The sequence below is a fragment of the Pogona vitticeps genome, chromosome 2, assembly GCF_051106095.1.
Source record: "Pogona vitticeps strain Pit_001003342236 chromosome 2, PviZW2.1, whole genome shotgun sequence".
In the NCBI taxonomy this organism is placed as follows: Eukaryota; Metazoa; Chordata; class Lepidosauria; order Squamata; family Agamidae; genus Pogona; species Pogona vitticeps.
The window spans coordinates 18632210-18657352 of record NC_135784.1 but is presented as its reverse complement, the minus strand read 5'-3'; the positions used below and the strand labels follow the sequence as shown (position 1 = coordinate 18657352).

Genomic DNA, 25143 nt, shown 5'->3' with positions numbered 1-25143 from the left:
TAATAGCGTTCAGCGTTTTTCAGCATCCGGGAGTGGGGGGCAGGGCTTGGAGCCCATCCCCTGCAGATACAGGGGTTCCTTCTATATTTGTAAATTTTGCTACAGTGGGGTTTTGTTCATTGAGAAAAGGGCTTAGTTTTTTTATTGTGTTTTTTTTTTTTTAATTAGGCAGTTTGGCTGGCTGGGTGTGCATGCATGCACACCGGGTCCTGTAAAACATTGCAAAAATGTCCTTCATTCACACTCCTTAGAGCAGGGATCAGGGAACATTTTTACCTTTTACCCCACCACCACCACCAAAATTTATATACGCCGACATTACCCCCTTGATTTGAAAGGAAATCATACATTATTTGAATTCAAAATCTTATTGAATCTATTCAAAATTACTTTGAAAGGTTCAACTTGGTACTTGAAAACGTCAGATTTTGGAGAAATGATGTTGCTTCATCTTGGATATGAGAGCATCAATATTGGGGCTCTGCTCATCCTCATTACCCCAGGATTTTCATTGTTACCCCATTTGGGGTAATTTACCCCTGTTCCCTGACCACTGCCTTAGAGGGCACATTATTTAGCAATTCCTCCCTAAAAAAAATCTTTACACATTTGGGGGCGTGTATGGGACCAGGGTGCCCAATGGTGCTTGGGAAAGTCAGAAAGGACTGTAGCTCAGCTGTAGCGTGTCTGCTTTGCCCCTCCCATCCTTGATGTTTCCCAATAGGGAATGGAAGAAAATCCTGCCCCGAAACATGGTTTTTAAAAGCTAATTTTGCTAACCCTTGGGCTCTATGGTTCAAATCTCTGAAATGCTACGGGGCAACTTCTTATTTGCCATTAAATCCAAAGTAGTCAAGGATTCCATATGGGGATATATCCAAGCTCTGCATTACAGAGAAGGGTCAGGTAACACTTGGTATACTTTTCTCACACTTTGCCTCCCTGGAAGGTACCCATGTCTGCCAAATGTGGATTTCTATAATATGATTTTAACTTTAGTCTCAGTGCTACAGCAGCGAGGTGTTTAACTGCATGGGTGGAAGAATCGGAATCGAGAATGTTTTCCCCTGCAAACCCCATTCACCCTTATTTGCAATTCTTGTTAAGAACCGCATGGCACTGTGGTTAAACAGTGCTTTAAGGACTTCAGGGATGTATAAAAGCAGTGCACTTAATCCTAAATATTATTATCTCAACTCAAAGGAGAGTTTGTTCCACACCCTTGAACATATTGAGTGCCCATTTGGCCCCAAACTATTGGCAATCTAAAACTGCTGCAATATGGGTGATTTTCAATTCCTTCATTACTGATCTCCAACACAGATTTCCCAAGACTGAAAGATTCTTTTGGAGGTCCTAAATCTATCTTAAATATTTAGTCACCTTAAATCATGTCTTCAACATGTTGAACCATCATCCCCACTGCTCAAGCTTAACTGCGGATCCTGTACGAACAAGCTGAAAAAATACCAGTCCCACACAAGATAACTGGAAGGCCAGACACTGATTATGTCTCCACATTTTTATAACCATCTATTTACTGGTTGTTGTCATGTGCTGTTAAGTTGCATCTGATGGATGATGACCTGAATATAGTTCTCAAGGTAGGTGAGATGTTCAAGAGCAGTTTACCATTGATGCCAAAGAGGATTTGAACTCGGGTGTCCTTAGTCCCAGTCTAACAATCTAGCTGCTCTGTTCTCTATGATTGTTAACTTTGCACCTGAAAAGAGAAAGGAGATTTACTTGGATTTTTAAAAGATCTTTGAAATGCTATCAAATTTTTTTTGTCAACACTCTTTAATTTTTTAAAATTTGAAATTAAAGAATTTCAAGATCCCACTAAATATCTCTGCTTTTTACAGTGATACTTCTGAGTCAGGTAAGCAATCATAGGGTCTTTTTTTTTTTTTTTGGTATCTTGACTGTTGCACTATTTTAAATGATGAATATATATGAAATATATGTAAAAGTTTTTTAAAAATTAAAATGTTAAGATAATGAGAACAGACTGTGTGGACTTCAAGTCCCAGAAATTCTAGATATCCTGATCAACGACAAGGGATGATTTATTTGATTGATTGATTGATTGATTGATTGATTGATTGATTGATTGATTGATTCATTCATTCATTCATTCATTCATTCATTCATTCATTCATTCATTCATTCTATTTATACCCCGCCTATCTGGTCATTGTGACCACTCTAGGCGGCTTACAACATAAAAAACAACAAATATAAGAAAAAATAAAAAATATTACACAATTAAATAATTCTGCAAGATGGGAAGTTGGGAGTTGTAGTGAAAAACATCTGGAGGATGAAGAATTCCCCAATGCCAAAATAAGCAATACTACTTGGGTAGAAGACAAGTGGTCTGAAGTTCCCATTTATAAAGTTTAAATTCCACTGTGTCTTTTTCTCCCTTCCTCCCCCCCCAAAAAAAATCTATACAATCCCTGAATGGGTTAAATTGATAGAGGCCTTGTTTCTAGAGAGACACTGAAATAGTGTTACAGCTAATGCTGTCCCTTTCCCTTTTCCAATCCCGGAAGCTGCTAAATTTTATATCTTGCTGGGGAAAAAGGTTAGGGAGAAGTGAGTTGAAGTTGCAAAAAAAAGAAAAGGAAGGAAGAAAAGGTGGAAATGCAAATCCAGAAAGCTTGTGTGGGAGATCCTGAGAAAAAGTGCAGAGCAAGGAGAAGATGCAGGGGAAGAAGAGGGGTGGAAAGGAGAATATGTAAGCATGTGGTTTAAGAGCAGAAAAAAAGAGCATAAACACATTTCTAAGAGATGAGGTTTTGCCCCGAGGCCACTTTGATCCACCCTGGGGAGCATCTCACCAGTTGGAAGAGAATTTTCTACTGGCCTGATTCCCTAAGTACTGTACAACAGAGCATGCCTACAAGGGGATCAGGTTAGTTTGCAACCTTCAAAAAATAGTATTTGTCTATTGGCTCCAGCACAGCAATGTTCCTGGCCGACTATAAAGGGGCGAAATAGATTCCATTTTCTGACCATTTACGGAGCTGTCCGGTGTGATCCCGTCTCCCGGTGATCACACGGTGTCTGGGGGGGATTGTGCTCTAGCTCAACCCAGATCTGTGCTCAAATTGGACTTTTCTGGCCCAGATGTAGGGCTACAACTTTTGGGAGTCAGAGCTGGAGCGATTCCCCAACAGAAGGAAATCAAACCTGAGTGCTCACTGGAAGGACAGATCCTGAAGCTGAGGCTCCAATACTTTGGCCATCTCATGAGAAGAGAAAACTCCCTGGAAAAGACCCTGATGTTGGGAAAGATTGAAGGCAAGAGGAGAAGGGGACGACAGAGGATGAGATGGTTGGACAGTGTCATCGAAGCAACAAACATGAATTCGACCCAACTCTGGGAGGCAGTGGAAGACAGGAGGGCCTGGCGTGCTCTGGTCCATGGGGTCACGAAGAGACGGACACGACTAAACAACGAACAGAGATCACTCCCTGCCAAGGGACTCCTTTTGATAGGATCAGATGCATGACTTTTCAACTGTCTGATTGCAACGTAACACACCCCTCGCTTCACAGTGAGGTGGGACTGGTGCCGACTTTCTCCCATGATAGCTTAAAGAGAGCATAGCAAACCTAAGGAGATGGTATTTGTGGTGGGGAAGCATGATTAAATAAATTTGTGATGCTGTTACTGGAGGGACTGTAGCTGAAGTGAAAAAAGCCATGATTTGTGTGAGGAAGAGCTGAGGTTTAACCTGTCCTAGTACATCTAGTTCAGATAGCAGAGAAGGGGGGGGAGAATACCTCCACCCGAGACTTGCAATGCAACTTGGAAAGCTGCTTTCAAAAGTAATTGGTTTTCTAACTTTTACTGTAAGAACAACTTTTTACTGTTGGCGTCAGAAAGAAAGGTAACTAATGTTGAAAAAGAAAGGTGTCGCAACTTCCTACATCGTTTGTTATGTAACTTATCACTTTTTTGTTTCTTTTAAAGTTCCTACGGGGGGGGCATATCAAATTTTGGGAGGGGGAAGGTCCCTCAAAAGGCCCCAAGAACATTTTTTTTGGTCCCCCAAAAGAAATGAGAAAAAGGGAACTTGTGAATGTTGCTGGCTATATTTGTTAGTAGAGATGCTTAAACCCAACTTTCTAAACTCTGACTCTATAGATCAGCATGACAAATCTGAGACATTTGTTTAATACAAAGAAAGCAGATATTCAAATAATTTTTAAAAATCTAAATGCAGATTGAAGAGGCCACGTCAATAATCCGTGTCTTTCCTCCAGGAAAAATGGTTGTTCCTTGTCTGTAGGGTCCAGGACAGATTCGGGACTTGATCCTCACCAGATCAGAGCCGTCCTCTGTCCTGGGAAACTGAACCTCTGATCTGAGGTACAAAATGGAGGCGGAGGTTTAGGAGCAGAGCTGGAACAAGCCACATTTTGTGTGGCCTGCCAAGAAGGAGGAAATGGACCACAGTGAAAGAAGGCCTTTGGGTCCACAGATCTGGGTTCTGTGGAAACAAGGGGATGAGCCCGGAATGCAATCAAAAGGACAGGAAGATGTGGGACAAAAGATCTGTAGGAATCTGGGAATACGTAATTTCACTTGAGAGGAAAAACAAAACAAAACCATGCCATTTCTGGCAAATCTTGATGCCAGGAAGCAGAACTGATGTATACTGGTTGCCCGTATGTACAGTGGTGCCTCGCTTAACGATTGCCTTACTTAACAAGGAAATCGCTGTACGATTAGGTTTTTGCGATCGCAAAACGATGGCTTAAATGGGGTTTTTCGTTTAATGATGATGAGTTCCCTGCTTCGGGAACCGATTCTTTGCATTACGACGATCTAAAAACAGCTTTTCAAAATGGCCACTGGCTGAAGAAAATGGCCCCCCGCTGTTTTCTAGGACGGATTCCTCACTTTACAGGCACCGAAAATGGCCGCCATACTGTATGGAGGATCTTCGCTGGACGAGCAGGTATTCAATGCGTTTCAGTGGGTTTTTTAATTTCATTTGACGATGTTTTCGCTCTACAGCGATTTCGCTGGAACGAATTAACATCGTCAAGCAAGGCACCACTGTATCTAGGGAGTGGGGGATTAGGGTTCTCAGTAGGTTCAGGAAATGCAAGAAGTGTACTTTAAACTCTTCCGTAACCCTAACACATTGCTGAATCTACTGGCAGCAGACAGGTGAATTCTGATGGCATTAGAAAGTATCACAGAACTCATTGCAAGGTTTTTTAAAAAATCCTAATCATCATCATCATCATGTGCTATGCAGTCAGTTCTGACTGATGGCAACCTCTTTTGGGGTTTTCCAGGTAGAGAGCACACAGAAGTGGTTAGCCCTTCCCTTCTGTGGATGCTCGGGGACTGTACAGCTTGCCCAAGGCTACACAAGCTGGCTCTGTTCTCAGGAGGCACCGTGGGGAATTGAACACTCAGCCTTTGACTCTGCACCCAGAAGCCTAAACCACTGAGCTATTCCGCTGGCTTGTTGTTTTTTTCAGTCTTAGTATGTGACAGTTAAAGCAGATTTCTAGAAGAATTAGCAACCTCCACAGGTTCTGGGAAATACAACATCAGTTCGAGATGCCTTCCAACTCTAGAACGTTCTGCACCAACCATTGAAAACCAGCTCATTAGAAGTCTTTTTTTCCTTCTGGATGGTAGCTGGCTGAACATATCGGAAAGGAGTCCAAAGGAAGTGGAACTGTGCAAAACTGAAGGATGTTTGTGCGTCCAGATAAGAAAACTATTTTGCCGCTTTCGTCAGAGATAAAAAAGGGAAGCCGACCAGAAGAAGCGAATGTGAATAAACCCAAGGAAATCTCCAGCAGTGTAAGTGAAAACAAAAGCCAACAAGTCTCTCTCAAAGGCAGGGAGCTAAGAATTTGCCATGTCTGTGGGAAGAGTTTCAGTCGGAGCACCGGTCTGATTGCACACCAGAGAATCCACACAGGAGAGAAACCGTACGTGTGGTCCCGCTGTGGAAAATCCTTCACCCTGTGGTCCAACCTGATTGTGCACAAAAGGACTCACAATGAGGAGAAACCCTATCCCTGTCACCAGTGCAGAAAAAGGTTCGGTGTCATCTCACAGCTTATTTGACACAGGAGGACTCCCTCGGGAGGGGGAACCCTACCCATGCATGGAGTGCGGGCAGACTTTCTGCCAAAGCTCCCACCTTAAAAACCACCAGAGGATTCACACAGGCAATAGGCCGTTTAAGTGTTCCGACTGAGGGAAAAGCTTTGGCGTGCGCTCAGACTTGATCAGGCCTGAAATAGCACACACCGGGGATAAGCCGTATCAATGCGCTTCTGTAACAGTTCAAAGATCATTACGCATCGGAAGATCCACACAGGAGAAAAGCCTTATAAATGTTTGGAGTGTGGGGAAAGTGTCACAGTGTGTCAGCAACTCAGCAGGCACCAGAGAGTTCACACGTGGGTGGGAGGACTACCCTACAAGTGCCCCGAATGTGGGAAAACTTTTGGTGTCAGGACACTCCTTATGGGCCATCTGAGAATCCACACAGGAGAAAAACCATACGAGTGTTCAAAATGTGGGGAAAGCTTCCAGCTCCCCTCAAACCTGGTTGCACATCAGAAAATCCACATGGAATTTTTTTCCCCACTGGAGGGAATTTGAATTCAGCCATATATATATATCTGTTCATATATTTATAATACAAGATAGCTCAAACCTTACCATCCGTCTAAAACATAATGGCTAAAATCCAGTCAGTGAGTCACAACCGGAATAAGTCCATTGAATTACTGTAGTAGAATTTATGGAGCATTTAATTCATAAAATCTCCACTGATTCAATGGGTAAATTCATCAAATCCCCACTGATTCAAGTAGTAAGTTGCAGCTTATTACTGGATTACAGCCCGTGTCATAATTTAAGAACTGAACAGTAGTTTATTGTCAGTACAATCTCATGCATTAAGATATAGTTCGCCATTTTTTTTTAATAGTGTTCATTTGATTTTTCTTGTTATATAAGAACCGAGGGAAGAGGCGTACAAAACACAACACAACGGAGATGATAATGAATAAGAAGTGTGCAGATGGGTGCCTAATTCATTACAGTTGAGGCCCTGTCGCCCTGCTTGAAGGAAGATTCTCCCGCTAGTCCTTTTGACTTCTGCAGGGTGGCATGGGAAAAGGTCCTGTTGTCCTCAGGCGGCAAAAGGTCTTTGGCTCGCCCCAGTCCCCTACGCTAGTGGGGCATGTTTGGGGCAATCTTGAAGACTGCAAAAGTACAAAAGAAAGTAAGGAGGAGAAAGCCTAGGCTGGGGTGGGGGAACCCCGATAATAACTCCATGGGGACTGAGTGTGTTCAGTTGTCACAGAATGCTAAGTGACTGGTAGAACAGCTGAAGGAGAAAACTAAGTGGGAAATTGAATGGAGTACCATAGTGAGGATGCGACTGCCTGATGCAGTGGAGAAGCCTCCAGGAGCACACTGTGCTGCAACTTTCTGTTGCAGATCCTACCCAGAATAAGCAATTACAGTGGTGCCTTGCAAGACGATGTTAATTCGTTCCATGAAAAATGCTGTCTTGCAAAAACATCGTCTTGCGAAATGCGGTTCCCCATTGGAATGCATTGAAATCTATTTAATGCGTTCCAATAGGGAAAAATCGTCGTCGTCTTGTGAAAATTGTCCATACAAAACATCGTCTTGCGAAGTGCAACAGCTATCGCAAAAAACAATAGTCTTGCGGATTAATTGTCCTGCGAGGCAATCGTCTTGCGAGGCACCACTGTATATTCTTCTAACTTGACAGAGGGAGTGAATGAGAAAGCTGAACTCCAGTATCCTATTTCCTGGGCGTCAGCCCCATTGAACTGACATTTATTTCTCAATAAGCAGAATACAGAATGCTGGCTGGATAGCTTAGGAGTTTAGGTACCTGACTGCAGAGCCAGAGGTTGGGAGTTCGATTCCCCCACTCTGCTTCTCTGAAGAGCCAGCCTGGGTGGCATTGGGCAAGCTGCACTGTCCCAGATAACCCCCCCCCCCAGAAGAAGGGAAGAGGAAATGCTCACTTCTGAGTATTCTCTGCCTGGAAAACTGTGAAAAGGGGGACAATAAGTCAGAACTGATTATTAAGCATGTACAGAGTTTCTACAGTGCATTGGTGCCCATGAAGACCACAGTAAGGACGCTAAAGAAAGGTTGGATTGGGTGGGAAACCTTCACCCAGCATCGCCAACTCTATTCCTCTCCTCCCCTGTTCTGACATCAGGCCTGCAACAATCGCTCAACAGGCAGACATTTATCACATTTCTCTGGTACCACAGAGATGCCAAAAATTAAATTTCAGATGCCAGATTTCTACCTGTAAACCACCCACTGCACACACAAAAAATGTGGAGGACAAAAATAGCTTTCCCCCCCCTTTTTCCCCACTAGCAGTCCTGACAGAAATTGGTAGCAGGCTGAAATTCAGCAGGAAAAAATTCAATGAACAAAATAAATGCTACCTGCTGAATTTCTTTTTTTAAAAATGACCTGCTGAATTTCTGCCTGTTGAGCTGCCATTGAAATATAAAGAAGACTCAGCAAAGAGAAGAAAGTAATCTTCTGGGTGCGTCCCCCCCCACATCCCTTTCACTGTATTCATCCGCTATTTTGATGCAAGGCGGCCATTTGCTGCCTGAAAATGAAGGGAAGTACTTTATATTTATTTTGAAAGCCCTTTGGGCTATGTTTGTACAATTCTTGTTGTGCCTTTTGGCAGATTTAAAAAATCAGATTTTTGCCATGTTAATTGCAATATTGGTCTCTAGTGGAGGAAGCCCTATATAGAACCAAGAGAGCGATACAGGTATTATCTGTGAGCCCTGATTCTTTTATACATTGGTTGGTTATACAAAGTTGGTTTAACTTTGAAATTAAACATAACAAACAGAGAAAGGGAAGGATTTAAAAAGGAAAAGTAACTGAATGGGGGACTTCTAAAGATGTACATATCTGTAAGCTGTCTTAAGTGCAGGTTCAGTGCAAGTAGAAGGCTGAGATCCTAGGGTGGACTGATCTCCCCCCTTCATCTTATTCAGTAATTTGTAAATACAAAGCCCCCACCCCATAAAAATCTTTTGCAGCCATAGGAACGGGGAGGGAGCATGCCAGTCTTACACCAAGCATTGCAAGAAAGCCATGCCAGCATTCCTTGCCCACGGGGTCCAAACGTGCATCTCTTGAGGGGGGGGGGAACTAGATCAGACGTGGGCAACTTTGGGGGAGCAGTTCTCTGGCCCCGGGACCCTCTGGGTGCTGCCCAATGCCAAAAAATACCCCCCACAAAGAAATCCCAGGGGAAAAAAATAAAACGAGAAGTGGCTAGAAGTCAACTTCCAGTTTGAGAGGGGGGAAAGGGCATATTTTGGAGGTCTTAAAATGTTTTGGTGCATTCCAGAAAACTATTTAAAAGGTCAATGGCCGATCCTGGAGGCTTCCATAGACTGGAATTTACCATATTTATTTATTTATTTATTTATTTATTTATTTATTTATTTATTTATTTATTTATTTATTTATTTATTTATTTATTTACTTACTTACTTACTTACTTACTTACTTACTTACCTATCTATCTATCTATCTATCTATCTATCTATCTATCCATCTATCTATCTATCTATCTATTTATTTATTTATTTATTTATTTGCTGGAAAATAAACAGGTTAGAGAAGGGCTGAGGGACAAGTTTTGCCCATCCTTAGAGTAGACTTTTAAGTCCCAATGTTTGCTCAGGATGACAGTCTTAAAGATGTAATCTTAGCATCTTGAGAGTGTTCGCTCATGGGTAAATCCTGCTAAACAGTGCTACTCCATCAATTTAACGTTCTTAGGACAAGTTAAGTATTCTTGGCCTTTGGTAGCAAATAGGAGAGGGGGCAATTAGAGCTATGCTGTTGGTAAGTTGTGTCCGACTCTTCGTGACCCCATGGACCAGAGCACGCCAGGCCCTCCTGTCTTCCACTGCCTCCCAGAGTTTGGTCAAATTCATGTTGGTCGCTTCGATGACACTGTCCACCCATCTCATCCTCGGCCGTCCCCTTCTCCTCTTGCCTTCACACTTTCCCAACATCAGGGTCTTTTCCAGGGAGTCTTCTCTTCTCATGAGATGGCCAAAGTATTGGCCAAAGATGGCCAAAGCCAGGCTGAGAGAGGGTACCCCGGTCTGAAATAACACAGTGGATTTAGTGGTTCCATGCAGACTGAATCTACTGCATCTACTGAGTCCCTGACCAGAAGTCTACCCACTACATCACACTGTCAAGAAGAACGGAGAAGCTGTGGTAAAACATGGAGTGAATGTCAGCGAAGGAAAGCATTCGTTCCATGTCAGACCAGAGCTTCCTTAGATACAAACAGTAAAGGCCAGCCTCCTTTCCATGTCAAGATCCACTGCCAGGCTGAGTTATTTAGGGATATGAAGCCCTTCAAGGACCTCAACCCATCCATACCTGATGGTTCTTAACTTTTTTTGACACTCCAGATCAGTGGCCTGAGGGCAGCTGCCTCAATCTGCCTAATAGCAGGGCCAACCATATTTTATTTTTTTAACAGATTGTTATGCATTCCTGCTTTGATTGGATTGTTAGTACTACTTGTGTTTTCAATTTTCTTTTGTCTTTTCCATTTCTCAAGAGTGGCATTTTTTTTAAAAAAGTGTACAGTATGCTTATTGATCTTTGCTTTCCTATTGCCTGTTGATGGTGTAAGACAGTGGTCTTCAACCTTGGGCCTCCAGATGTTCTTGGACTTCAACTCCCAGAATTCCTGGCCAGCAGAGGTGGTAGTGTAGGCTTCTGGGAGTTGTAGTCCAAGAACATCTGGAGGCCCAAGGTTGGAGACCACTGGTGTAAGATGCCTCTTATTGTTTGTAAGTTATTGTCTTTCAATTATGTTAACCACCATTGTATACTCAAAAGTTTTCAACTTTAAATATCGTCTGTCATTGTTGTAAGCTGCCCTGGGTCCTTTTCAAAGAGAAAGGGGGGAAAAAGATATTTTAAATGAATAAATATTTCATAATCTTCTCCCTCAAGACTGCAGGTTACAGTGGAAAATCAGGGAAGAAAAAACTTAAAATAAAGGCAACACAATCTTTGATGTCAGTGGCCTCTCAGATGCCTCTTTTTTAACATCCTATTGACAAAACATTAAATATGATGGCCTCTTAAAGACTAACAAGGTTTGTTTCACCATTGAGTTTCACGGATCAAAATCCACATCCTCAAACCCAAGTTTGCAAATGATGGTTTGTTTGTTTGTTTGTTTACAGCCTCTGGCTCATGCCTGCCTTGTCCTGCTTCTGCCTTTGCCCAGGCAAAAACACAGGTCACCCAAGCAGGCAGAAATTCAACGGGGGTGGTTTTTCTCTCCCAAACCAGGAAGGGGAGGAAAACCTAGCTGCCTATAAAAAGCTATTTTTTTAAAAAAAAAAAGAGATAATTTTGCAGCCCTGAACTCCGAAAAAGATGTTTCTTGATTCTCCTGCAAGGACTACTCCCCCCCCCACCGCCGTCCCTAAGGACCACCTGCTTCTTTTGTTCTCCCAACGTGGGATCAAGGATCAGTGTCAAGATTTTCACTCTCCTGGATCTGGTGCTTCTTTTCTTTTAATTTTAGATTTTTTAAACTTCTGTACATGTGCTTTTCCCTCCCACTCTTTTTTTTTCCCCCACAACCAGCTTGGCGGGAGAGGAAGCATGTTTTGAAATCTCCCTGCATCGCCTCCCACCCACCCTCCATTGAAAAAGGTATTGTCTGCCTTGTTAAAGCCCTCCCTTAAACCTCTCTCTCCTTCCGCCTTGGACTCTCTCTTTTTTTAAAAAAAAAAAATTAAATAAATATAGATAGATAGATGGATGGATGGAGACTTGGGTCCGGCCTCTTGCCTGTTAACTCTCTCCTATCCCCATCCCTCCCCCGGGTTCTTTTTAAACTCAAAACAATCGCAAACCAGAACAAATCAGCCACTGAATCTGGATGATGATGATTTTGCAATTGCAAACCAGATCGTAGAAATACGTAAGTTATTGTTGTTCTCTTATTACGCGCACCTCTTGCCATTTGGTCTATATAAAGGCATACATATATTTTATAAGAATATATTTTATAAATAGTATATACTATGTTGCATGGGGTATACATTCCGTTTTATGTGGATTCCCTCTCTTTCTCTCTCTTTTTTTTTGCATCCATAGGCTGTAATGATCTATTCTATTCTTTTATTAGGAGGCTTAAGGCGCTGAACGGGTTAAACCGATAGAGCGCTGGTTTTCCCAGAGAGGACGAGAAACTTGAGCTGGAGGAGGCTCTTAATACCCAAGGCCCTCCCCCCCCCCCACTTTGGAGAGGAGAGAAAGAGATCGAGGAAGATCGAGAGTTTTAATTTTAATTTTTTTTTTAATTTAACTTGATTTTTTTGGCCAACCCAAGCTGCAAAGATCCCGAAGCGTGCAATGCCCAGGAGGATGCATGGTGGGTAAAGCAAGGGGGGGGGGTTTATTGGTGTGTGGATGTGCAAAAACAGGGAAGTTCAGCTCTCTTTTTTTTTGCAGATCAAAGTGAGAAGGTGGGGAGAGGGAGAGAAAGTGGGGGGGGGAGGAAGAAGCCTAATCTTCCCTCCCTCCCTCCTTTCTCCACTCACCCCCCCCCCAAGCCAGCCAGTGTGAGAGCTGCTTGATCCCTTTTAAGCATGGCCTCTGCCTGGACAATGGCAGAAAAGTGCTCCTGATCGTGGAACCAAGGACGAGGAGGAAGAAAAAAAAAGAGAGTTTTTTTAAATCCAGTTTTTTTTTCCTCCTCCTTTCCTTGATTTGCTTCCCTTTGGGTTCTTCTTGCCTTATTGAGTCGCCACCCAGAAAGAAGGATCCTTGCAGGTTTTTTGTGCCTTAGAAAATAAGAGGAAAGCAATTGGGTAGGAAAGAAAGAAAAAACTTTGCAGGAATTAGCTGTACAAAGGCACCCATCCGTTTTCTCTGTGTGTACATTTCCAAAGGGCTTTTGTTTTTTTTTTGTGCCCGCAGGTATGCAAAATGCATCTTAAATGAGTGGAACTGGGCAGTGGGTGTCTCCTCGGAAGTCAGCCCTGTTGGATTGAGGGGTGCTGACGCCTAGATACAGGGTGCCTCCTTCTTGCAGCGTAGAAGAGCCCAAAAAAGGAGCTAAATCTTCCTTTTGGGGGAGTACAGTATTAGGGTGTCAATCTATACCAGTTTACCTAAAGGTCAAACCCTAATGAACCCAGCGGAACTTACTTCTGACTAGGAAGAAGGATATGATTGAAACGTTGGTTTTTTGTTTGAAAATTGGGCTGGGAGAATTAGGAACCTCATAAGAGCCCTGCTGGATCAGGTCGAGGACCCATCTGGTCCAGCTTCCTGGATCTTATGGGGGGGCCACAAGATGCCTCTGGGAGTACACGAGACAACTGGATACCTGTCTCCCCGCTCCCCTGCATCTGGCATTTGGTGGTCCCTTCTTTTTAAGCCTGGAGATTGTACATCCCCATCATCATGGCTTGTCACCTGTGATGGACTTTTTCTCCAGGAATTTGCCCAGTCCCCTTTTGAAGGCATCTGGGCCATATGCTGTCACCACATCCTGTGGCAAGGAGTCCCACAGACTAACAAACCACTGGGTCAAGAACTATTTTCTATGTTCTCACTCTCCCAACGCTCCATTGGAGTGGATGTCCCCTGGTTCTGGTATTGCGTGAGAGAGAAAAAGAGCTTCCCTCTATCCACTTGATCCATCCTCTGCATAATTTTATACTTATCAATTGTGCCCCCCCCCAGGTGCCTTTTCTCCTGGGCCCCAAACGCTGTAGACTTTCCTCATCAGGGAGGTGCCCCAGCCCAGTCACCCTTTTGAGTCGCTCTCTTCTGCACCTTTTCCAGTTCCACAATATCTTTTTTGAGGTGCAGCAACCAGAACTGTATGCAATACTCCAGGTGTGGCCTTATCAGCATTTTGTACAATGCCGTTATCATGTTGGCTGTTTTATTTTCTGTCCCCTTTTTAATGATCCCTAGCATGGAATTGGCCTTCTTTGCTGCTGCCGCACACTGGGTTGACTCTTTAATCGAGCTGCCCACCAGCCCACCAAGGTGTCTTTCCTGATCCATCACAGACAGCTCAGAACCCATCAGCTGATAAATAAAGTTTTGATTTTTTTTTGCCACAGTTAGAAGATTTTAAGCATGTCTCTTAATGCATTAAGAAAACCTTTAACTTTTAACAACATACAGAAAGACAGAGGAATGTTGAATAAGTTACCTGGGCTCTTATTTTCTTTCTTGTAAAGAAAAATTAACAGGAAGAGCAATCAGTATTCAAAATGGCAGGTATAGTGTTCAACGTTGGCTGTGGATTGTGGTCCAAAATATTTTCCCAGAGCTCTTGAATACAAATCCCATCACCCTTGACTACTAGCCATGCTGGCTGAGCTTGAACAGAAGTCCAGCAACATCTGAAGAGTCACTGTTTCCATTGCTTCATCGAGTGCCAGGCCCTCCTCCACTCTGCTATCACCCAGCAATGAGAAAGAAAGACGGATTAGGAAAGATTAATAAGTGTAAAAGTACATGCAGCTGGGGGAACGTGGCTTTTCTTGACATTCCAGAAAGCTGGTATGGGTTAACATAGAAGGTACTGAGTCAGATGGACTAGTTAGTCTGTCTTTTGCAACTTTTCAAGTTTCTAGTCCTTAGGAAAGGAGCTATAGAATCATGACATTAGAAGGGGCCTATAAGGCCACTGAATCCAATCCCTTGCGCAGTGCAGGAACCCAAATCAAAGCAGAACTGAGAGGATAGTTGTCTTAATTTCTCTTGAATGCCTCCAGTGTTGGACCACTTATCACCTCCTGATGTTGTTGGTTCCATTGTTGTACCGCTCTAACAGTTAGGAAGTTTTTCCTGATATTGAACCGAAATCTAGCTCCCTGTAACTTGAGCCCATTGTTGCAGGTCCTGCACTCTGGGATGATCGAGAGCAGATTCTGCCCCTCCTCTGTATCACAGCCTTTCAAGTATTTGAAAAATGCTATCCTATCACCCCTCTGTCTTCTTTTCTCAAGGCTAAACGTGCCCAATTCTTTCACTCTTTCCTCATAGGGCTTGTTTTCCAGCCCGCTGATCATCCTTTTTATCTGATCAAAACATGAGCTCATTAGTAAAATATATACAGTGAGAAGGCCGAAGTCCTGTTCCCACTGTCTATATTTTTGCTGGCATCCTGTATAAAGTGATGGAATAGGACTTTGGGTTACCATGGAAACTCTTGAGGGGCAGTGGAACTGGTGAAACCCCTTGGTAAGTATCTCACTGGGAAAGCCCTTTTCAACTTCATATAGACCAGTTCTGACTCAATGGCATTTAACACATATTTTAGCTCTGTCGTTCCTCATGTTTTTTCTCTCTCTTGTTCTGTATATTTCAAGAAAAAACTTTGGCTTAACTACAGAGGATCTCAGTGAATGAATGGGTCAGCAGATCACTTAAAAACAACAAACCCCAGCTTTGAGACACTGCCATTTCTAAATATATTTGTACTACCCTCTTTCACCAAAAATAAGAACTAACCTGAAAGTAAGCTCTATTATGGTTTTTCAGGATCCTCGTAATATAAGCCCTACCCCAAAAGTAATCCCCAGTTCAGTGAAACCCCACCCTCCACCATTGTGCAGCAACCCGAAGAAGAGGACATGACTGTATTTGAATAAATGTAGATGGTTGTACATGAAAAAAACCAAAACATCCCCTGAAAATAAGCCCTATTTGGAGCAAACGTTAATATAAGGCCCTGTCTTATTTTCGGGGAAACACGGTATGCCATTTCTAAAAATTTCAAGGAGCAAACCTTACTTTAATAATACTAATAGTTTAAGTTCTGTCAAGTCCATTCTGACTTATGGTTATCTTTTTCAGGATTTTTCAGGTAGAGAATACTCAGAAGTGGTTCCCTATTCCTTTTTATTTTTGGCACTATTTCTGGGACTGGGCAGCTTGCCCAAGGCTCCCCAGGTTGGCTCTTCTTCCAGTGGGGGAATCGAACTCCTGACCTTGGGCTCAGCAGCTAGATACGGTGCCTCATCTTAGAGACGACATTCCCTCCTTCGAAAGAAGGAAGATCTTCTCCACTGACCAGTGGGGACTGTAACAAAATGTTGCAGTGGCAAGTGTGCCCGAATGTTCTAGCCAGGAGGATATCATCTCATTCCCAATCCTGGGCAATTTTCAGGGTTCCGCATCCACTAGGCATGTTCAACTGTTCCTTCCCTCACATAAGAGTTTTTTCTAGAAGTTTTTTTTATCTTTTTGCAGGCCATGAAAGGAATCCCCCTCCCTAGACTGTAGTGAGCAGTGGGAAGCCCAGCTATGATGAAGGGCCCTCAAAAACATGTTGGAACTGGCCCCTCTACACACACTCCTGAGAGTACCCGGGGACCCATTCTAGAACCAAGGAAGTTTTATATACCGTATTTTTCTGTGTATAAGACTATACTTTTGTCTAAAATCTTTAGACTAAAAATTGAGGGTTCTTATACACGGAAGTAAGTTAAGGAGAGAACAAAAACAAGTGGAGGGGAAAGCAGGGATCAAAGCGATCCTGCAGCACTTTGATAACTTTCCCCCTACACTTGCTGGGCCCCGCTTTGAGTTCCTAATTTTGGATAGAAAAGTGGGGGGGGTCTTATACATGGAAAAATATGGTATTTTTGCAGGAGTTGGAGGGTCATATTGGTGTGCTTGAAGAGACACATGGAGTCTGCAGAATTGACGTTGTATACACCAACTGTAGATTGTTCTTTGTGGTGCATCTCTATCATGTCCGGCCCACTGTTGAGAGATACATTTTGGGTTGATTCTTCGTAGACATCCACCAAGAGAGAAATTAATTGGCATCCTTAACAGAGGATAATTCCCCTTTAAAAACAGAAACACACACAAAAAACATATGTTTATTTCATTGAGCTGTCTGGGCAGGTCAGTGCTTTAGGAATCTGGCTGTGGACCCAGAGGTTGGGTGTTCGATTCCCCTCACTGAGCCTCCTGAGAGAAGAGCCAGCCTGGGTAGCCTTGGGCAAGCTGCTCAGTCCCAGAATTATCCCCAAAAGAAGGGAAGGGGGAAACCACTTCTGTGTATTCTGTACCTGAAAACGGTCACCATAAGTCAGAATTGACTTGATGATGATGATGATGATTTCATGATTTCATTGATAATCCTGACTTCTCTCAAAGAAACCCAAGGTGGCATACATGGGCCTCTTCCTGTTTTTATCCTCACAAAAACCTCTGCAAGGTGGATTGCACAGAGAGCCAGCCTCCCTCAGTTAGTGACGTATTCATTTCCTGCCTTTCCTCTGGTGAGGTCAAGATGGTGCAGGTGGCTTTTTTCCTCCCCACTTGATTCTCACAACCACCCTGTAAGGTAGAGCAGGCCTAAGGCTGCTCCACTTCACTGCAAAATAGGGATTTGAACCTTTTAAAATCACTATTATCAGTGGGGGGGGGGCAGGCTCCAGAAATCCAGGGGAGGGCACTTTTCAACACCAAGGAGCGCCTGGGGACTGATCGACTAGTCTCTGAACTAGCAGAAGACCACTTTCAGTTTTGCAAAACACTTTTAAATTTTTTTCTAGGAAGCAAAATAAAATTCAGGGTGGTCGCTCATTAAAAATGACTTCTGAGTCATTTTGAAATCATTTTTTTCTCCTGGGGAAGGTCTGAGGACACAGAAGTGGCATAATAATAATAATATTAATAAAAATTAATAATCATTTTATCTTTTATTGTATTTTAATTGTTGTAAGCCGCCCAGAGACCTTTGGGTAGAGTGGGTGGCATATAAGTTAAATAAATAAATAAAATAAAATTTTTAATTAATTAATTTTTTTAATTGAAAAACACCAGGATGTCCATGGCCATACCAGCTATCCACTGAATGTTTGTCTTTTCTTTTGTTCCCATTGTTTAGATAGAAGGCTGAGCTATCAACTACGGATCGTGTTCGTTCGTAGATGCTCTGCATGTTTCTGAGGCAAAGACCCACCCTCCGGTCCTTCTCTTGAGGCAAAGACCCTTCGGCTTCCATTCCGAGACTGTTCAGGTTTGATCGCAACCATTTGTGCAGCTTCAGACGGACTGAATCCAGAACCAAACAGCTTTTCTATAAGGCCTCTTCCCTGTTTTTGCAGAAAACGGGGACCGAAGTCAGGAATCAAAAAAAAAAAATTTTTTTTAAAGAAACGGCAGGGTGGGGGTGGGGGGAAGAAGGCAGCGAGGTGATCCCAAAATGACTGCCAAGCGAGGGTCAACTCCCAGTCTCCAGTTCCAGGGTGCATTAGAACAGGTCGCTCGGAGGGGCACGAAAATGGAAGACGACGAGGAGGAAGCTGAAAACCCAGAGCCGGAAGAAAGATGGAGGGGGAAAGGGGGAGCCTCGCGGGGTCCCCGAGAAAAAGAGGACCGGTTGCCGAGGGGCCGGCTATCCCAGCAGAAGCACCTCCACAATGCCAGTCGTTCTGCCCGCTCGGGATGGAGGAACCCCCCAGTGACACGGAAGGCCGAGTGGGAAGAGAGGCAGGCGTTTCCGTCCTCCGGCGAGGGACCGGCGGTCGCCCGCCAGTGGCCGAGGGGCGGACGAACTGCCCGGCACCCCCCGAGCCTCGGCGGAGATGGCCCCGAAGCGCACAGCATTTTGGATTCCGGAGAGATCAACGAGTCTGGAATGGTGAAGGTGAAGGAGGAGGTGGTGGGCGATGATTCGACCAGCATGGAGATGAAGCGCCAGCGCTTCCGGCAGTTCAGATACCAGGAAGCTGAAGGCCCCCGCGAGGTGTGCAGCCAGCTGTGGTACCTCTGCCACCGGTGGCTGAAGCCGGAGAGGCACACCAAGGAGCAGATCCTCGAACTGCTGATCCTGGAGCAGTTCTTGGCCATCTTGCCCCCGGAGATCCAGAGTTGGGTGAGGGAACACGAGCCGGAGACGTGCTCTCAGGCGGCTTCCCTGGCCGAGGACTTCCTGCAGATGCAACAAGAAGCTGAGAGAAGGGAACAGCAGGTACGGAAATGTCGTGTGGTGCCGTCAAACTGCGATCCGTCCTCTGGAAAGTTTTGCCATTGAGATCTTGCGGACTCAAAGCTGTATGTTCCTTTCTTGAGTCCGTCCATCTCGTGTTTGGTTTTCCTCTTTTCCTGGAAAAGTAGCATCCTGATCGTCTTTGGGCAAGTGGTAAACATTCAAGGCTTGGGAAAGTTACTCTCTTTTTTTGGGGGGGATTGCGAATCCTGGAATACTCTATTCCGCAGGGCCATTGCCTTTGGGACGATTCTGGAGGCTGTAATCCAAAACAGTCGCTTTTTCCAAGTCTGGCTACTTTGAATAATAATAATGAATTTCATAAGGCGCTCCTAACGATGATCTCCCACTGCCCCAGGAAGAGCCCCAAAACACAGGTCTCTCTGATACCCTGTCTCAATAAAGCAGCCCAAAGAGTATTCTTGTCCGCCAAGAGCACAGGGCTTTTGTAAGACTAATGGCTCTAAACTCCCCACTCAAGAAATGGCACTGCAGAATCAAACTGATGGATAGATCCATGGTTTAGGCATTTGGCTATGGAGCCAAAGGTTGGGAGTTTGATTCCCCGCTTATGCCTCCTTGACAGCGACTGGACTCGATAATCCACAGGGGTCCCTTCGGATGCTGCCGTTCTAAGATTAAGAACCTGTGTTTTACAACCAGTGAATCCCAAAGCAGTTGCAGGGTTTCTGAGAAAAGAGGCCAGCCAAGAATTACCTGGCTTCTCCTGTGTGACCTTGGGCAGGTTGTGCAATCCCAGATTGTGCCTCTAATTCGCAACCTAGAAAAGCATGGGAGGATTGTCCTAAATTGGAAACAACTTCCCAGTGTATAAGTATTAGCTGTGAATGCAACAATAACACACTCTTCTTATTTAATACTGTATTGTCTTTTGAGCTCAACTCTTTTTGCATCCTTGAGGTTAAACCCAGCATCTGCCTGTTGTTTGTAGGTAATGCACATCATCATCTTAGAACTACAGTCCTATGGATCATCAAGTCCAGCCCCCATCAAGGAAGCACATTGGGGTTTTGAGCTCCCAACCTCTGGCTCCACTGCCAGATGCGTAAACCACTGAACTAGCCAGGAGTTCGTGTATTACCGTATTTTTTCAGTGTATAAGACCCCCCACTTTTCTAACCCAAAATTAAGAAATCTAAGTGGGGCTTAGCAAGTGTAGGGGGAAAGGGATCAAAGCCCTACAGGATCACTTTGATTCCTGCTTTCCCCTCCACTTATTTTTTTCTCTTCTCATCTTACTTCTGTGTATAAGACGACCCTCAATTTTTGTCTAAAAATTTTAGTCAAAAGTATAGTTTTATGCATGGAAACATACGGTAAGTTCTGCCTGATGCAGACAGCTGCTTTGGTGACCTGTCCGTCACATGAGCGATTTAGGAGCCGTTATACCAGCATTGATACTTAACAAAACACCCTCTAAAGGGGGTGTGTGCAGTCGTATTCGACCAGATTTTGGCCTATTTATTTATTTATTGGATTTCTATCCCACTCATCGAAACCAAAGGTCATTTTTATCAAGTCATTTCCAACTTGCCCACTACACTGGATTTCCTAGTCATCTACACCCTTTCCTTTAGCTCGTATGTTTCCCAACCTTTGAGTCCCCCAAAGTTCTTGGACTACAAGGTCCAGAAATCCTGGCCCTCACAGCGAGGCCCCTTGTGTAGAAGCAAACCTTGAGCAAGGAGCTGGAATCGACCGCCTTGTGGGCCCCTTCCAACTCTGTGGTTCTATGATCGGGTAGGAGAAGAGTGGGGTCCACAACTCCCAGTATCAATATTCAGCATCCTTGTTGGCAGCCAAAGGAGACACCTACAGAGCTGACCCAGGGGAGCCCCTGACCTTCCTGGGTCTGGCTTGTTGAGAGTCCATCTCTCATCTGCTTTATTAGCCGACGATGCTAGCCAAGATGGCACAGGCTGGTGGGAAATGAAGTCAGAGAACCTCGCTGGAAGGCCACAGGTTTCTTGTTTCTGCTTAAGATTTTGAAGGCAGATGGGGCCCGGCCTTGGGTCGCATCTGGGCTATCTCTAACCCCACCATTAGTGGTGTTCAAAACAGGGTTTTTGGGTGTTCTTAACAGGTGTTAGGCCTGTTCGAGATGGACAACGCCGATTCCCCCGAGGCCGAGGTAGAGCAGCCTCCTTCAGAGGCCGTGGCGAAGCCCCTCTTCAGAGAAGCCAAGCAAGAGACCGACGAAGAAGTAAGCCATTTGGGTAAGTCTTTGACGGAAGTAGGTCTCTTTTTGCTCCTTGATTCATGGAACTGTTTTTGGGTCTTGGGGGGGACGATTCATGGGGGCTGAGAGCTTAAGGTAGGAGAGCCCTCACGCTCTTCAGCCAGCAGTTCCCAGCCTCGGGTGCCCCAGATGTTCGTGGACTGCAACTTCCAGAAATCCTGGCCAACCCAGCCGGTGGTGAAGGCTTCTGGGAGTTTTAGTCCGAAAAAATCTCTAGGGACCCAAGGTTGGGAACCACGGCTCTAAGCCCAACATAGGTACAAGAGTGAAGAGTGTTGAAGCCTGTTGAGCAAACCTAGCTTGGGGGCCAATTCTCAAGGTCTTCCCAAAGATAGTTTGGCTGCCAAGTCTTCTTCAAAACCTTGTCCTTCCCCATGATACACAGCCTTTTCCTGCTTTGTGTGGTTGATCAATGGGCTACATATACAGTTCAGTGGTGCCCCGCATAGTGACGTTAATCCGTTCCAGGAAAAACGTCGCTATCCGAAAATGTCGCTATGCCGGGGGGGGGAACCCCATAGGAACGCATTAAACTCCGTTTAATATGTTCCTATGGGGACAAAATTCACCGCTATGTGAAGATTCCCCATCCGCCGCCATTTTCGCCGCCTCGGTAAGCGAGGGCAGGGTGTGAAAACAGAGCGGGCGGCCATTTTCTTCTTCTGGGGGCCATTTAGGAACTGCCAATCAGCTGTTCTGCAAACATCGCAATGCGAAGATTGGTAAGCGAAATGCTTACCGATCATCGCAATGCGATGTTTTGCCACCTAAAACATCGCAATGCGATCGCATTAGCGATTGCAAAAAACGCATTGCTATGCAGATTCGTCGTTAAATGGTGCGCTCGTTAAGCGAGGCACCACTGTACCTCCCTTCACTCAGGCTCTTAATAAAGAGATTATAAACAGCCCTGGTGTCTACTAAGTGGTACAAAGTTCCTCTCAGCTCCATCCTTGGCATCTGTCAGTACAGGTTGAATTTCTTTTTCTGCTTCGGTGAAATCCACTTTTAGAGATAACACTTGGAAAACCCTACTGAAATTACAAAAAAAAAAACACCATTGTTTTATGGATAGGGGTATGATGTGCCCCATAAGCTTCTAAAGGCCTCGGAATCTACAGAAACTGATGGAAAGTGGGTCGCCTACTAAAGCCTACATTGTTATCACGATTTAATTTGCTCATTCAGGATCATTGGCGCATTTAGTTCGTGAATTAACGTGATAAATCACTGACCCTTCAAAGTGTTGTGCAGACTTCTGAAAATCCCCGTATTAAATTGATGGGACAAGAAACATTAAGATAGAGCCTTCATGTTATAATATTAAAATTATTACAATTTTAACTAATAGCTATGTTATGATCCATTTAGCTGGCTCGACAGCTCAGGGGCTGAGGTCTCTGGCTACGGGACCAGAAGTTGGGAGTTCAAATTCCCCTTCCTGGGCCTTCCTGGGAGAAGAGCTAGCCTGGGCGGCCTTGGGCCAGTGGCACAGCCCCAGAAAGACCCCCCCCCCCGAAGAAGGGAACAGCAAACGACTTTAGAGTATTCTCTCCCTGGAAAACCCTGAAAAGTCAGGATTGACTTGATGGCTCATAAAGATGATTATTTATGATCAATTCCTTATTAAAATTTGAATGGATTGGAATAATGAATAAATTTGTAACAAGTTCTTTCCAAACTCTGGGCCAAGCCCCTGATGAATGAAACTTATGTGAGGGGGGAGGATGAATATTTTTAGACCACATGAAACTGCCTTTTGAGGGGATGGTCTCTCAGAACTGGAGAGAGAAGGGAATACGGTTTACAAAGCCTTCCCTAAATGGTGAAAAATGGTATCCGCTTAAGTTCCTTCTGATTTAAGGTTGGGAGTTTGAGAGGTTGGGAGTTCGAATCCTCCCTTGAGAGAGGCTGGACTCGATTATCCCATTAGGTCTCTTCCCCTTCTACCGTCCTAAGAGGAGGAGGCTCTTGAGTGCCTTACGGCCAAAGAGGAAGGCTGATCTTTTTTTAAAGACCGTTCCCCAATTCTGAACGTAACCTGGATCTCCCCCCACCTTCCCCCTTACAGGGACCCTAGGGCCGGTGGAACCCCGGGCGGGCGGCCCCCTTCCCCTCTACCCGGAGGAAGGCAGCTCCGACGACGAGGGCCTATTGGACCTGGTCTATGCCGCCAACCTGGAGATCCACAGCCGGCGGCCGCCCCGACGGACCCGCCTCATCCGCATGCGCACGCACGAGCTCCAGGTGTCGGACGAGGAGTGCCTGACCCGCTTCCGGCTGGACCGCCAGGCCGTCCAGGACCTGTGCACGCTGCTGGCGCCCTACCTGGACGGAGCCTCGGCCAGCCGCCGGCACATCCCGACCTTGCAGAAGGTGCTGATCGCCCTGCAGGTCCTGGGCACCGGCTCCTTCCAGCGGATGACGGGCGACAACCTCCGGGTGTCCCAGTCCTCCGTCAGCCGCTGCCTGGATGCGTTCCTGGAGGCCATGCTCCGCCATGTCCACGAGCACATCACGTTCCCCACCACCGACTCGGAGCTCCGCCGCACGAGGGACGCCTTCTTTGACATCGCCGGCTTCCCGAACGTCATTGGGATTGTGGACTGCACGCACGTGCCCATCATCGCCCCGGCCGACATGCCGGCCCTCTACCGCAACTGCCACAACTTCCACAGCCTGAACGTGCAGGCCACCTGCGACGCCTCAGGATGCTTCACCCACGTCTTGGCCAAGTTCCCTGGGAGCGTCCATGACGCCCGGATATTCCAGCTGTCCCAGCTGCAGAGGCTGCTGGAGTCCTGGCCTGAAGGGAAGGGGTGGCTTTTAGGTGAGCGTTTTGGATGGAGGGGGTGAGAATCTCCCTTCAAAGGGGGCGGGGGAGACACTTAGGAGGCTGCTCCTCAGTTCAGTCTGGGCCCGACAGAACAAAATGACTTTACGTCTCCCCTTAGTCGACCACCCCTTATTTGGTAGGTTTACTTCAATGGGCACTTAACTGTCTCCATCTTTCACTCTGTCTCTCTGGTAAGAGAAAAAAATATAATGTTCCATTTTACTTACAGCTTTTCATATACAGACACAAACATCATATTGTGTAGAAATATTAAATGATTGCATCAGTAGAGATTAACTACTTCATACTGACTACATAACAGACAGAACACATCGCTCTGTCTACAGTCTATCAACTGAAGCCTGGCTTACTCCCAACTGGGGGGGAAAAGCAGGAAAAGAATCTGAGGTAGAGAGGTGGCTCTCGAAAGGCATCATACGTAGGTTGCAATATTTCCAACCTTACTGGGATGTTTTCTGTGCTCATGACGCAACTCTTCCCCACAGGTGACTGCAGCTACCCCTTGCGTCCTTTCCTGATGACGCCCCATCCTGAGGATGGCCCGGAGCCCGTGGCACGTTACAATGCCACTCACGAGACGACGCGGATGGTGGTGGAGAGGGCCTTTGGGCAACTCAAGATGAGGTTCCGGTGCCTCCACTCCACTGGAGGCCGGCTCATGCTGCGCCCGGAGAAGGTGGCCAAGGTGTTTGTAGTGTGCGCCATGTTGCACAACATGGCCCTGCGGCGTCAGTTGCCCATCCTCAATGGCGGACAAGGGGTGGATACTGAGGTTCCCGTACCCCCGTATCTGGAAACGGATGGCGTTGTAGAGCAAGATCCTCGTGGGGTGGAGGTTCGAGATCAAATCATTAGCACTTATTTCTCTCAATAAATCCAACTTTCAGTAGATAGATGGTGTGTCG

At 45.3% G+C, this 25143-nt stretch overlaps 1 protein-coding gene across 4 annotated transcripts; it reads left to right on the top strand.

Moving 5' to 3' along the window:
* The first annotated feature begins 11875 nt into the window (after positions 1-11875).
* On the top strand, positions 11876-25127 carry LOC110091519 (uncharacterized). Of its 4 annotated transcripts, none has more exons than XM_072988324.2 (5): positions 11876-12062; positions 18018-19103; positions 21226-21358; positions 23453-24211; positions 24724-25127. In XM_072988324.2, the coding sequence occupies exons 2-5, from the start codon at positions 18336-18338 to the stop codon at positions 25110-25112; spliced, it is 2049 nt and encodes a 682-aa protein (XP_072844425.2). In that variant the 5' UTR covers positions 11876-12062; positions 18018-18335; the 3' UTR covers positions 25113-25127. The 4 variants fall into 4 exon arrangements, with proteins under 4 accessions (XP_072844425.2, XP_078244248.1, XP_072844426.2 ...); XM_078388122.1 differs by having other exon boundaries at positions 11878-12062; positions 18022-19103; XM_072988325.2 differs by lacking the exon at positions 11876-12062 and adding an exon at positions 12225-12515 and having other exon boundaries at positions 18022-19103.
* Positions 25128-25143: the final 16 nt, after the last annotated feature.